This window comes from Harpia harpyja, chromosome 7 (genome assembly GCF_026419915.1).
Source record: "Harpia harpyja isolate bHarHar1 chromosome 7, bHarHar1 primary haplotype, whole genome shotgun sequence".
In the NCBI taxonomy this organism is placed as follows: domain Eukaryota; kingdom Metazoa; phylum Chordata; class Aves; order Accipitriformes; family Accipitridae; genus Harpia; species Harpia harpyja.
In genome coordinates this window covers 26,375,584-26,390,096 of record NC_068946.1, presented here as the reverse complement: position 1 = coordinate 26,390,096, position 14,513 = coordinate 26,375,584, and the positions used below count along the sequence as shown (strand labels likewise).

The 14,513-nt window shown below is 37.8% G+C and overlaps 1 protein-coding gene across 8 annotated transcripts in view; it reads right to left on the bottom strand.

Annotated features, from left to right (window-relative positions):
• The window catches only part of AOX1 (aldehyde oxidase 1), a 46,297-nt gene that overhangs the window by 11,106 nt on the left and 20,678 nt on the right, over window positions 1-14,513 (bottom strand). For 7 of the 8 annotated variants that reach the window (XR_008235882.1, XM_052791549.1, XM_052791548.1 and 4 more), the window contains 11 exons: window positions 13,714-13,883; window positions 12,236-12,362; window positions 11,527-11,649; window positions 10,290-10,386; window positions 9,236-9,360; window positions 7,619-7,752; window positions 6,228-6,315; window positions 4,540-4,626; window positions 2,199-2,390; window positions 1,668-1,895; window positions 493-588 (listed from right to left, as the gene is read on the bottom strand). Coding sequence is in view for 7 of the 8 variants with exons in the window: in XM_052791549.1 (XP_052647509.1) it covers window positions 493-588; window positions 1,668-1,895; window positions 2,199-2,390; window positions 4,540-4,626; window positions 6,228-6,315; window positions 7,619-7,752; window positions 9,236-9,360; window positions 10,290-10,386; window positions 11,527-11,649; window positions 12,236-12,362; window positions 13,714-13,883 (1,467 nt within the window). In the remaining variant the exon portion in view is untranslated. The remainder of the gene's footprint in view (window positions 1-492; window positions 589-1,667; window positions 1,896-2,198; window positions 2,391-4,539; window positions 4,627-6,227; window positions 6,316-7,618; window positions 7,753-9,235; window positions 9,361-10,289; window positions 10,387-11,526; window positions 11,650-12,235; window positions 12,363-13,713; window positions 13,884-14,513) is intronic. The other variant, XM_052791553.1, reaches the window with a different exon arrangement.

Genomic DNA, 14,513 nt, shown 5'->3' with positions numbered 1-14,513 from the left:
GTGAGACTATGGAGTCCAACATTCAGTTCCTGATTTTGCTGCTTATATATGGTATGACTTAGTGCAAATTATGCAGGCCCAGATCCCAAGCTTTCATTGACTTGATAGACATCTTACAGATCTGACTCTCAATTAGGCATTAAACAAATATGACCATAATAATATTGTCTGGACTGTATACTAATCTGAATACTGACTGTCTTTTTTTACCATGGGTTCTACGGGATCAGCCCCAAAAAATCTTATTTCTAATAAGCCTCTTCACATACCATTGGAAGAATTAAAAAAAAAATCTGTTTTTCCTTCCTGCTGACTCTATGACTCTTAATGAAGGTATCTGCTTTCCAGCTCTATCAATGCAAAGAAGCAGTGGCTATGCTGATAAAGAAACTGTCCTACCGGTACACTAACTAACCAAGAAGAAAACCTTCACACTGTTTATCTGCATGACAGATAAAGCACAAAGTAATATTTGTTTGGATCATTTGTTACCTGGATCATTTTTGTATGAATACCCTGCCCCATTTCAATTCCACCATGTGTCAGAAGCACAGACCCATCAGTATAAATATGAACCAGAGCAGCAGCCTAAAAAAGAAAAACAAAATCAAGATTAGACTAGTGAGAAATGTGTTGTATATGGTAATGAATTGATGAATCAAAAAAGACGGACACAGTTTTGAAGTGTATTTCAATTTATCTCTTCAATGCTTTTGAATAGAAGGCAAAATTTGGAATGCTAGTCCCTCCTCTTCCTCTGTAATGAACTTCAAAAGAAAAAGATACAAATCCTTGGAGGTCTGCTTTTTCTGTTGCTAGATCCTGAAATAAATCTATACCTGGTAACAGTACCTCAGTGGTTCCAAAAGAAGCTGGAGGACTTCCCTTGCTAGCGGCCGTACATGCAAATTGCTGCAAATTCCATTTTCTCTTTCACTGGTGTTTGAGAGCCTTTGGACACAGGTTTTTCAACAGCATAGGTTAGGCAGGCTGTCAGCATTAGACACAGCAGTAAGGTTCTGAATGAGATTTTCCACCTGGACTCAGATGGAAGTAACACTGTAGACTACAAAGACCCTGTGACTTTAGTCTTGAACAGAGACAGCCAGTTTGATATGCTACAACCCAGTCAATTAATTTTCAATTGATAAAATGATGTCTATTCCAGAAGCACTGGACACCTACATTAAAAAAAAACCACAAAGACCAAAAATACTACTGTCCTTTTGTTCCTTAAACTTTGTCTTTGATAACATCAAACGGTTAAGTCTTTAAGAACAGCATCTCACAGTACCCCCATGGTCAGAAAGAGTAAGCTTGGAGCTGTTTCTAGAATGGATAACTTATCCAATGAACACTTTGCCATCAGTCCTCAAAAACTTTTCATAAAAGTGTTCAACTCATCTATACCAATACCACAACACAAGAGATAGGACTGGCCTTTAAGTAGGCAGGGTCCAAGCTGCCTGGGTCCTGAAAACCAAACCACTTTGATCTCAGCTTGAAGAGAGCTAGAAGCTAGCGTAGCCTTCAGGGAACAACCATTAGGAGGATGACAGTTTTCCAGAAGTTGAAAGATAACAGATTTGTTTTGTATCCTAAGGTAGAGTAACTGTAATCTTCTATGGATAAAAATCTTAGCTCACTTATTCTTTAAAGAAACTAACCTGAGAAAGATAACGTGTGCCTAGTCCAAACGGAAACTTCATTGGTACAATGGCAATCCCCTTTTTCTTCCAGTAATTTTGTTTGTTAAATTCATTGACAGCTGTTTTCCTACTGTAGTATGCAGATTTCTCCATACATTCATTCCAACACCGTATTAAGTTTTGTGGATCAAGCTTTTGTTTGAAGTGTGTCTGCTCGTTCTCCTTATACATGTTTATTTCCCTAATCTGAAATAATAAAATCAACAGCTATCACACAATCCTGTTAAAGGCAGACTGACCATTCCAGGGGACTAGTAGACAAGAAGAAGATTACTGTATGTTTTTTGAACAATTACAAGTTTGGTTCAGTTTGTAAGAGCATGCTATTCATTCAACAACCAGACACTGATTTAAAAAAATATGAATTTTAGGACAAATTACGTTTGACTTAGAACAGATTTGTTCAAACAGTTGAGCTAATCTAAAGGGCTTTAACTTTCCAACTGCATAGACTTCATTTCAGGAGAGAAGATGCCTTCATTTCGTCACCTTTTCTGGTGATAAGCCTGTTTTATCTGCAACTCCTGTTATCCACGTTTCTGTCACGAGTGCTGACTGGGGAAAGCCAAATCCTCGGAACGCTGTGTTTGATGGCAAGTTTGTTTTGCAGGCATAAGCCCAGCATCTCAAGTTCGGAATCTTGTATGCATTGTCCATTTTTAATAAGGATACTTCTGCTACCTGAGGTGGGGACAAACAGTTCTAGTTAAATGTCAGAACAGTGCTTCTTTCAAATTCATACTTAAATCTTCCTCATCTCATATAAAGACCTTAACTTCAGACAATTAGCTTAAAATTGGGTTTCTGTCAATCACTGGTAGTAAGAATACTCTTAAGCACACATACAGACTTTACTCATACATTTCTCATGCAGCATATTAGTTTTCAGTTCTTTTTTGCTATTCACAGAACACAGCTGATATTACTAGCAGTTGAGTGCTGGTCAGTTGTTAAGGATGTAACAGATACTTCATTTTATGATTGATTTTGCTCCTGCTTTGATATCAAAAGCCACACAGAACTAAAAATAGGCAGATTAGATTTAAAGCAATAGGAGGTATGAAAGGAACTGATGAAAGCATTCTGAATTAACACATCCTATGGAAATTCACAGTTAAGGTTTAGTTCTACCAGAAAGCATACTGCAGTCTACAGTGTCTTCTGGTTCTTACGTTGTTCTTTTAGAGATTTCACATGACAAACAAAAACATAAGAAAAGGAAAATCCCATTAGTTACCTCAAATTAGGCTCTATGATTCAGTATCAAAGTAAATTAATAAGTTTTAAAATGTTTTGATGCCTCATGAAGAGGCCAGTGGCTCTCTTCAATGTTAAGTAGATTTCTCAGAATGGCAAATTTAAGCCTGCATCCCTACTGTTCCCACTGAGCTTTAAACAATAAATTTCAAAACATTTCTGCACAGAAACAACTGAAGATAGTTTTGCTGTAATAATTATGCATATGAATAATGTCATATAATGCTACCTTTTCACTTAGGAAACATAAGTTGAAATGTTATTTGCCAAGTGGAAAAAAAAAAAAAAAAGAGTAATATTTTGGGTTTTTTTTATTATGACCACAACTTTTATGGACTTCAAAGAAAGTATGTGTATGAAGCTGATCAGTCTTAAGGGGGTTATTGAGAAATCAGAGTGAATACAATGTATTGTTATAATACAACTCTTAGCTATGCCAAAGTTTCTTCCCGGAAATGCCTGTTCTAATCTTGATGCAATCACAGAGAGTTAAAACATATTATTAATTGTTGACTGAACAATAACTAAGTTAAGCATAGATTACTGGTATTCAATTCCCATGTTGGAAGATCAGCCTTTATTAAGATGAGCATCAAGCATCTTGGCTTTCTCTAGGGCTAGGCTCCCATAGAATTGGTCCTCTCTAAAGAAAGAATAAATCCCAAAATACTGTCTTGGGAACACACAGATAAGTCACACTGGCCCAGAAAAAAAACTGGACTGTAAGTCTGGTAAAGCTTATAATTTTATTTCCAATAAACCTATTTCTCCTTTTAAAAGTGTTGATTTATTAATGTTATACTAATGGAATCAAATGGAATCACACAGCTAGACCACTTCTTATTGATCTAATTAATTAGGGAGTAATATTAAAGAGTTAGGCTGTTATCACATGTGCTATTCCAGATGCAGCTGAGTTGGGTGGAAAGGTTACTTGGTTATCACTGCCTCCAATTCTAGGTCCAGCAGCTTCACTGTATCATTGTATAACTTCATCTTAAGATGGTTCTGACATGTGATCTGCATTAACATACATACTTTTAATAATGGATTTTTTTCTAACCCAGGTTATTTTTCAGAACCAGATTAGGCAGCAATAGCACGGGCAGTTAGACTGACAGATTTCAGAGTGCAGAAAATACCCACCTATAGGTGGGGCAATGACAAGCAGATGAGGGATAGTAACCTCAACAAACATTTCAGTTACAGCTAGAATAGCCTATGCAAACACAAATAGCTAGTGACTGATATTAAAGCAAGCAACATTTTATACTTTGCAGACCTATAAGTGAGGAACTGAGGTATACAGCACAATAAATGCAGACACAGTACAGAAATGCATAGAGATAGTAACAGGACAACTATCACTATGAATTTTCTGAAGGCTAAGAAAGGTGTTCCCAGCCTTGTAGACCTAAGCCTTTAAGGCAGGCACAAATGCAGGTACTATGTATTTTAAAACATCAAAAGGCTACATGATGAACAATACATATGCAAGGGAATTTGGCCTTCATCATTTTCCAGCTAACGATTCCTCCATGTTATAAGATTTGTCAGCTTATAAAATCCTTACCAGGACAGAGTCATCAGGGGTGCATCCTCCATTAATGTAATATTTGGCATCCACAGCTCTGATCCTACCATCATTCATGAAGCCAACCTAGAAGGATCAACAATAACCTATTTATATTTTGGCATTTGTTCATTTCTTCAGTGCTTGTCTATTTCGAAAATGAATGTAACCCACACAATTAGGGTCATACTGCACTATTAATTTCTGGGCAGCATTCACTGAAACTATAGAAGTGCAAGAGAGAAAGAATGTTCCTAAGATATTGGTTTTCCCACCTGGCATCTGTGATCTATATAAGTACAGCATATAACAAGCAACATCAGCCCATGGGAAAGGAAGAAGCAGGGAAGCCCAGTGGCTTCCTGTGTATTTGTCCTGGTTTCAGCTGGGATAGGGTTAATTGTCTTCCTAGTAGCTGGTAAGATGCTATGTTTTGAGTTCAGTATGCTAAGAATGTTGATAACACTGATGTTTTCAGTTGTTGCTAAGTAGTGTTTAGTCTAAAGTCAAGGATTTTTCAGCTTCTCATGCCCAGCCAGTGAGAAAGCTGGAGGGGCACAAGAAGTTGGCACAGGACACAGCCAGGGCACCTGACCCAAACTGGCCAACAGGGTATTCCATACCATGTGATGTCACATCTAGTATAGGAACTGGGGGGAGTGGGGGTGGGGGATCGCCGCTCGGGGACTAACTGGGCGTCGATCGGCGGGAGGTGAGCAATTGCACTGCGCATCATTTGTACATTCCAATCCTTTTATTATTACTGTTGCCAATTTATTAGTGTTATTATCATTATTAGTTTCTTCTTTTCTGTTCTATTAAACCGTTCTTATCTCAACCCACGAGTTTTACTTCTTTTCCCGATTTTCTCCCCCATCCCACTGGGTGAGGGGGGAGTGAGTGAGCGGCTGTGTGGTGCTTAGTTGCTGGCTGGGGTTAAACCACGACAGTATTGCCTGAGATGGCTGGTAAGTGTGTCATCTAGGAATGTTCACTGTAGACAAAGTCAAACTCTGCTCTGACTGTAAGAATAGTGTCTGGCAGATGGAGTATGACATTTGTTTTTGATAATGAAGAAATGTTATCTTTATCTCACATCTCTCTCTTCACCTGTTGCCACTAATAGTTCCTGAATTCTCATCATGAGCTACAGCTCATTTTCAACTTAAGGGAAGCATCTTACAAAATCTCTCTTACTTTACCTATGTAGTAGAGATGGAAAAGAAGGCAGAAATTGTCCTAATGAATAGATATGACTGATGACAGTGCATGAGCAGGGAAGAGATTAATTTCCTCCACAGGGTGAGATTTCCTGTATGACACTGTTTCTGTAAAAACTAGCTGCTCCTTTGTGTGAACATAACCATATGGACATTTTAAAATAAACTTCTGCAGAAGTCTGAGCTAGTTTGGCTTCCCATTCCCAGAAAGAAAGACAGAAAGAGCTATAAAAGGAAAAGGACACAAAGGGACTAGAACCCCCCCCCCCCCCGCAGAGATAGAGGCAGAGGCAGAAAAAGGGCTGTACAGTAACGCTATCTCTTGGTTTCCTGGATAGTAGTTTTGTTTTAAAATTGAATTGATTATACTAATTTTCATTAATAGAGCAAATATTAACCAGTAACACTGAAATACTTATTCACAGAATATGGGCAGGTACTTTTTCCCTGAATTCTTGTGGCACTCACTTTATATTTACCAATAAAAGGATGTCGGCCACCAGTGATTAACATATCATCCCCTCGGCTCAGAATAAGACGGACTGCTCTGCTGGTTCTAAATCAACAAAAGAAAAGTCAAATTTCAGTCAAAATAAGAGATGTTATTAAGAAGATGGCTATTCATCATGTATTCACATCTAGCCATGCATATAGATTAAACTTAACTTTAATAGGCTTAAATATATGCTTACAGCTATGTCTGGAGTTGGGGATTTTTTTTGCATTTACAATGGTGTCAGAATTTTCATTTCATCTCTTGAAAGCCAATGAGATAACTCAGCGCAAACTTCTGAAGAAATTGCTATTTCAGTGTTAAGACTGAACTGTGTTAAGTGAGCTATCAGCAGTTAGCATTCAACTTTAAGCAAGACATAGTCGCCTCTGAGCTATTCAGAACTGTACTGAAATAGGGTGCCTTGGAATAAAAACCAAAACATGGATAATAATAAGAATATGAAAATTAGTCTACAAGTGCATATACCATTTTAAATAGTTAATTTTGAAAAAAAAACAGACATAAGATGTAAAATAAAGTCATAACAATAAAAATAGATTATTTAAACTATTAAAAAATATTATTTTTAGCATGGTCTGGTTAATCCAAAACACAGATAACATGGCCAAAAATAATCAAGAGCAGTTTGTACAACAGTGACAGTAGTAACAAGAGAAATGCATTGAGCTAACCCCTCAGATTACAAGATGATTTTGGCTAAGACAGGATGCAGCCTGATGTGCATTCTGCAGCATATCAGTTATGCTTATAAAAGAGGTTACTACCCCCGATAGCTAATTGCCAATATTATCCTGCCAAATTTGGAGGGTGGGGGATGAAGCTTTATGTGTTAAGGTTCCTAAATTAATTCAAATTGTATTAGCAAAACTATAATATCTAATAGATTTAAGCTAATTTTGTCTGAAAGATGTTGGGGACTGAACTAGAACTACTTGTTCTTAAAAGCAGTTCCACTCATGAACTCTTCCTTCTGCATCCTGCTGTGCCAGTAAAGTTCACATCTGGATGGTTAATGTCATGTTTTGAATGTACATACAAAGCCTCTGTAGTTAGGGACTGGTCCTTTTGAAATGCTCAATCATTTCAAGAATATTTCTAGCTTATACTAATACCAATTTCTTCAAGTACCATTAATTTAGTTGAGGCTAGTGCTGCTTAACATAAGCAGTCTAACAAAACAAAACAAAGAAATGCACTGAATAGTCTTACAAAATGTGAACAGTCAGGATTTTATGACTTTTTGGCTAGCAACTTTGGGAAAGGAGAAAGCACTTTAGCCAAAATGCAAAACTTGTTCACCCCACTTTCTCTTCATATCCCAATACACACATACCGCACTTACTTGTTTGCTGCCACTGCAGCAACTGATGCCAGTAAGCCAGCTTTCAGGAGTTTCCCACCAAAAGCTCCACCAACTCGTTTAACATGGCACATGATCCTGTTGGCTGGAACACCTAAACTTGCAGCTACCATCTCCTGTAAAACCAGTTTTAATCTTTTATGCCAACACAAACTAAGCCAAAAAGTTAGGTTCTGAAATAAAAACCTTTTCTAGAAAAGGGTTCCGTAGATGTTTCTAGTTTGTTTTGTGTTTTTTTAAATCAGATTAAAATAATTTTTCCTTTACCCTAGGTTAAAAAGCAAGAAAAAGATAACAACAAACACTCAGCAGTGTTCACATTTAAAATCTCTACCATGGAGCCTGTGAAATGGCTGTGGACAGGAGTGAAGAATACTACCCTTGGATTTCATTACCTAAACAGTAAGAAGCTTCAGGTATAAGAAAAAGGGATTAGAATAGAGTTATTATTTTTATTACTAAGATTGTAAGTTTGATTTTAATTTTTAATTCAAATAAAACTATTTGTTTCTTAATAGTCTAAGGTCTTGCTAGTATCAGGAATATTCTTGCTTCAGATCATTTTCTCAAACACAAAGTTCTTCACGCTTCTTGGCTACTGGCAATACAATAATAATGGAAATGATAAAAGGAGCTGAACTGGGCTTTGAACACAAAATGCCAGTGTTGAGTCTGAAATACTATCAGTTTCATGCACCATAGCTATTGCTATGTAGACCATATGCTATGTCAGCATTTGCTTTACCATTTACCATCACAAAAATGCTCAGAGGGCTGGAACACCTCTCCTATGAAGAAAGGCTGAGAGAGTTGGAGTTGTTCAGCCTGGAGAAGAGAAGGCTTCAGGGAGACCTTATTGTGGCCTTTCAATATATAAAGGGGGCTTATAAGAAACAGAAGGACTTTTTACCAAGGCCTGTACTGACAGGACAAGGGGCAACGGTTTTAAACTGGAAGAGGGTAGGTTTAGATTGGACATACGGAAGACATTTTTTACAGTGAAGGTGGTGAGACACTGGAACAGGTTGCCCAGACAAGTTGTGGATGCCCCATCACTGGAAGCGTTCAAGGTCAGGTTGGACAGGGCTTTGAGAAACTTGATCTAGTGAAAGATAACCCTGTCCATGGCAGGGGGTTGGATCAGATGATCTTTAAAGGTTTCTTCAAAGCCAAACCATTCTATGATTATGATTTTGGCATGGAGCAGCAGTCTCACCTACAGCCATTAGAACTGATCCAACCCTCAGCAGACTCTGACTCTGCAGGGCGCTGATTGCTCCTCACCTCAATGGAAAGCTAACAGAGATGGAGGAGCCTCAGTGCTCCACAGGGAGTTCTTCATGCCTACAATAGTGAGGCATGAGATACTTTATTCAAAGGGAAATAAGAGCCTTTTACTTCCTCCTTACCCTCACGGTGTAGTGTGGTCAGTGTTTATCAGGATACAGCAGTACTACAAAGCAGCTGTTGTTGGATAAACCAGATGTGCAATTTCATGTTCCTACTGCTTCTAAACTGTTAAAATGGATTTGTAAACCAAACTTAAAAGGCTCTATTGTCACAGGTTCAACCACTTTCTCTGAGAATGCTCTGTATTACCTGAATAATTGCTGGATGCTGTGTTGACACATACACATCCATTTCTTTATCCTCTCCTATTGGAACAGCAAGCACACTCTGAGTCTCCATGTAAAAGTGTTCCTGTCCCCCAATGTGAATCTCCCCTGACCCAAAGAGAAAAACACAAGTGTTACTGAGGGAAAAGGACAGAAGAAATTAACCAGGAAAGAATTAACTGCACATCATCATGTAAATTATGGTAATCCGTGTCAAATCTTATGATGCTTCTTGTATGAATGAGCAACATCTAAAATAAAAACACAGATGAAACTCCTTGCAGAATTAAATTGGTCTTGTTCCAGTGGCATCAACAGAACTTGATTAATAGTGAAACAATATTGCCTACAAGTGGTGACAATATTAAATAAAACATGATAAATTAAACAAAGCATGGACATACTGGACCAGGTCAAGAAGGAAGCCACCAAGATGGTCAGGGGGCTGGACCACAGGATGTATCAGAAGAGGCTGAGAGAACTGGATTTATTCAACCATGAGAAGAAAGGGGTTAAGGGGAGATCTTACTGCTGTCCACAACTACCTAATGGGAGGGTGTAGAGAAGAGTGAGCCAGACTGTTCTCAGAGATGCACAATGGAAGGATAAAAGGCAATGAACACAAGAAATTCCAACTCAATATAAGAAAAAAAATTTCACTATGAAAGTGGTCGAACATTACAAGAGGTGTCTATAGAGGTTGTGGAATCTTCATCTTTGGAAGTATTCAAAACCTGACTGCACGTGGCCCTTAGTAACCTGCTTTAACTGCACCTGCTTTAAGCTAGGTGGCTAGATGACCCCCTTCCAGCCTAATTATTCTGTGATTCTGTTTCAAGGACAGAGGATGCAGAAAGCTTGAGTGTAGTAGCAGGACCACAAAACCAGTAGGTTTAATCACACTTTTTTCCAGGTGACCAAAAGCTTTCTCAGGCCTAATGACTATATTGAAAAAAGGTAGAACTGGGACTTGAAGAACAGACAGACAAATCCAAATGCTGACAACAACTTCCCACCAAATGTATTCTGCAGTTTACCTTCAATTATATTATCAACAGTTTCAAATGCCTGATCAACATTTCCGTGTTCTAATTTTCTTTTTGGCTCAAAGAACGAGCTGTGCTTTATAGCTTCCTGCAGTGGAGAAAAAGAGAAATAGTTTTTTAAAGTATTTTAAAGGTTCTCAGCTTGTTGTGGCATTTTACTCTCAGGAGAAACAGCATTCTTTTCAGGGATTTGAACCACCAGCTATCAAAGCCAATGAACAACTGTATTTCATCACTTCACTGTCATTGTTGATGAGTTTGTGTATTCAGTTGAGCAATTCTTTCCTGATGTATCTTATGTTACTGATGATAGCAGTTTCTGAAGGAAATGCATTCCGTTTATTCAACCTGCTCTTCCTTCTCATACATTTAGCAAGTGACCAAGAGAGCACAAAATAAGAATGCAACCCCGTCATCCAAAGAGTGATGCCATTAAGAGGGGAAGAAATCACAAGGACTAAGTAAAAGTAGAATCTATTTTTTAAGTACAATTTGCTTTATTTCTAATAAGACTTCATTGGAGTTTCAACTGTAAGGAAATAGTAGTAAAATTTGCCAATCTACTTCTATTTTTATACCAGAAAGACTGTTCTATCACACCCCACATGCATTATGGAAACAAGCTGTAAAGTGACTACCAGAACTAATGCTGGTTGCCTGCAAATGTGTCCTTAGTTCCTTACTTCCACTCATCTCATTAACCCTGCGTAAGTCCATTTCCCCTATGACTCCCACATCACATTTTAGAAATGTTCTATATCCTTAACATCTTTCCCCTCACATTACTCCAACACTTCCTACGTCTCCAGCCTAACTTTGTTGTCTTGCTAGCCTGACAACAGATACAAAATGCTACAGATAATCAGGAGCTGACTGACCAACTGGTAGCTACCAGAAGAATTATAAACAACCAGCACGCTCATTGCCTTTTCCTCAGTGGGAACATTAAAAGAGTTCTTCTCTTCTACTCTTATGTTTATTATTATGAAATTTGTGGGACCTTAATACCTTTGAGACTGTTGCCTATCTATCACAAGTGGTCAAAATTACCCAAAAGGTTGAAAAGTTATTTATAGGGAGACTGACAGACTGATTAATTGGATGTTCATATTCACCTTGTTTCCTTAGAAAATCATGTTTAAAAAACAAGTGAAGAGTATGAACAGCTTCTTCCATTAATTATATAGATAAAACAATAAAAAAGCAAGAGAAAAGAAATTATTAGTACCTCAATTGTTAAGATCACTGGTTCCAGCACTTCATACTCTATCTTCACTTTTGCAGCTGCTTGTTTGGCATGAATATCTGAATCTGCAACCACAGCACAGACAATCTGACCCACACAAATCACCTGTAAAATACACATCACTTAACAGAACAGTGGATTCAAATTATTCCCATATGTGCTGCTGATATTCTTCTTTTGTGTAACCACTATTCATGTTTCCTTTTTAGAATTTTGTTTTGACTTAGGATCTTTGCATTTTTTAGATCATCCATGAAGCTAACAAATTATTAGAAATACCAGTATAAATAATAAATAGTAATAAATAATAATAACTAACTAACTAACTAAATAATAATACCAGTATAACTGGGGAATCAAGTATTCAAAAATGGATAAGTGATTTGGGAGCCTAACTTTCAATGAAATATACTCTTGCAACAACTCAGATGGTTTTGTGAGGTTTAATCTGTATTCTTCTGATTTATATATTTTTCTCTAGGCAGAATATAATGCACATCAGCTATTTTGAAGTTAAAAAGAGAGTGGGAAAAAATTTTAAGACATTTGCCTTGTTACATGCCTAAAGTGATTCCCTGATGTACACACAATACAGAAACTCAAGAGTCAGCAAGTAAAATTTCATTATAAAAATCTGAAGAAAAACAGTAAAAAATGAAGAAAATCAGTTTTAAAAAGACTGTAATTATACCTTGTTTCTTGCAAATACGATCTCTGGACCATCAGAGTAGTAAAACTCATTTGTAGCTGGTACATCATGAGCTGTTATGATATCAAACACACCTGGTCCTTTTAAAGCCTCTGAGGTATCTATAGATCTGATTGGGATATGGGAAGAGAGAAGTGTAATTCATTACTTTTACAAAGTGTTGCACAGAGGAAGGGAACACAATACAGAGGTAAGTTTCTTGTACTGCCAGGATGTGCTCATACATTCAGACATGTCCTTTTCTTTTACCTCTGGCATGGAAAGAAGTGCAGGTCAAAGGCAATTTAAAATTCTACTAACCTGCTCCGTTTCTAGGAAATACTTTAGATGCAACAGGGAAATCATTGGCCCATTAGACTGCCTGAACTGCATTGATTTAATGAAAATCACTGCACAATTATGATGCTACAATCACAACTTTCTAAGACCTCACAGCCTACACAGATATCAAACTGATACAAATATTTGAAGCATCTACAAATGGAGAGTTCATGTAGAGAATTATAATAGAAATGGCAAGACCAGTATAAATGGAGAATGAATGGGAATGTATGAGTGTAGAAGCATCAGAAAGAACAGCAGATCTATAAGAATGGCATGTTTTGATAGCACCTAGTTTAGCAGGTCATCAAGATCCCAGCACATCTACAGGCATCTTCTCTGGACACCCAGATCAGAAGACAAAGGAGAGTGAATAAATCCTACTGACTCACAGAAATGGGGGTGATGTCAGCTCCTTGATGGTACCAAAAAGAGCACATCCAAACCCAGCATACTATCACCAACCTAAGAACAAGCCAAGAAATATGACAAGGACTCTATAGCTAGCAGCCCCAGTCCTCTCTGTCATCACAATTAATCCTGACCAGACCACCTGGATACATGTCTTGGTGCCTGAATGCTGGGCAGACAACTTGGATATGTGCATTTTGGTGCCTGAAAGTTGAACAAACTGCTAGAATAGGTGTATCTTGGCAGTGTAAAAACGTAAGTGAAAACAGTTTTCTTTCAAAATAAAATCCTCTTCCTGTCTTCCTTTCCTATAAGGCCTCATACGAGCTTTGCTACTTTGTTGCTGCAATGTTGCAACACTATTTCCTACATTTTGAACAATCTTCTGTTTTCATAATAAGAGTTGAGATCTCAAAGCTGTGTTGGTAAAGCTGAGTTTCGGTGTCTGCTTGCACTGCACAGCTCAGCACTTTGTGGAGGTATCTAGGCTAGCTCTAGGCTGGCTCATGGACCAGAAACAGTTCAACCCTATTAGTACAGTAATATGGAGTGTAACACTTAAATCCAAACAGATCCTTCTACTAGAGTGACAATATTGCTTCCAGCACCTGAGCCAGTGTGGGTGTCAGGCATGCTGTTTTATATACACATAACTCATTAGTCTGCTCTAAAAATCTCAGACAGCAATTCATGATAACACTTTCTTCAGATACACTGTGAACACTTACACAATCTTAGCATGAGCTCTGGAACTAGTGACGACAGCCAGGAAGAGCTCACCATCCACAGAAGGAAGATCATCAATGTAAACTGCTTCACCAGTGGCATGCTTAATTCCAGACTGGTGCATAATGGGCCGTCCTACAGGATCCTGGGGAGACTGACTCGGCTCTATGTCCTGTACAGTCAAAAATATACACACCCCACCCCCAAACAGTTAAAAAAAGAATAGTCATGTTATTCTTACAGAAATCAGAAGATCAGATGAAGAAACAACTGTTCAGAAGGAACAACTGTGCATATTATCATCTTCTGGTTCAATATTGAAAACAGATGTGGATGCAGGACCTGACTGCTGCTCCTGGGAATTTCTTCAATTTGTTCTCCTAAGGAGCCTTCTGAGAGGCTTGCACAGGTTTGTCTACTTGATGTAACTGATTAAGGAAAAAATCCAAAGTGATACAAACAGCACTTCTTTTTCAGAAGGACAGTTTCCTCTCTTACTGGTTGGTGTCATGAAGCTTTGATAATTTTCCAAATTATTGTCACAAGATTCTACTCTGTATTTTACCAGTGTATGGTGTTGTATTTTGAGCTATTTGCAGTGATTCCTATGATTTGTCTTCCTCGCTGAAAGATTGCAACTGATCAATGTAAATCAGTGAGAAATTGTTTAAATATTTCCATCCTAATTTTACTTCCTTGCACCTTTGTATGAATTTAGTGCCTTATTAACCTTTTCACTTGGATTCCTAAAGTTCCTCAAATGGCTGTCTCAGCCAAACCATCTCAATTTTTCCACTAACAG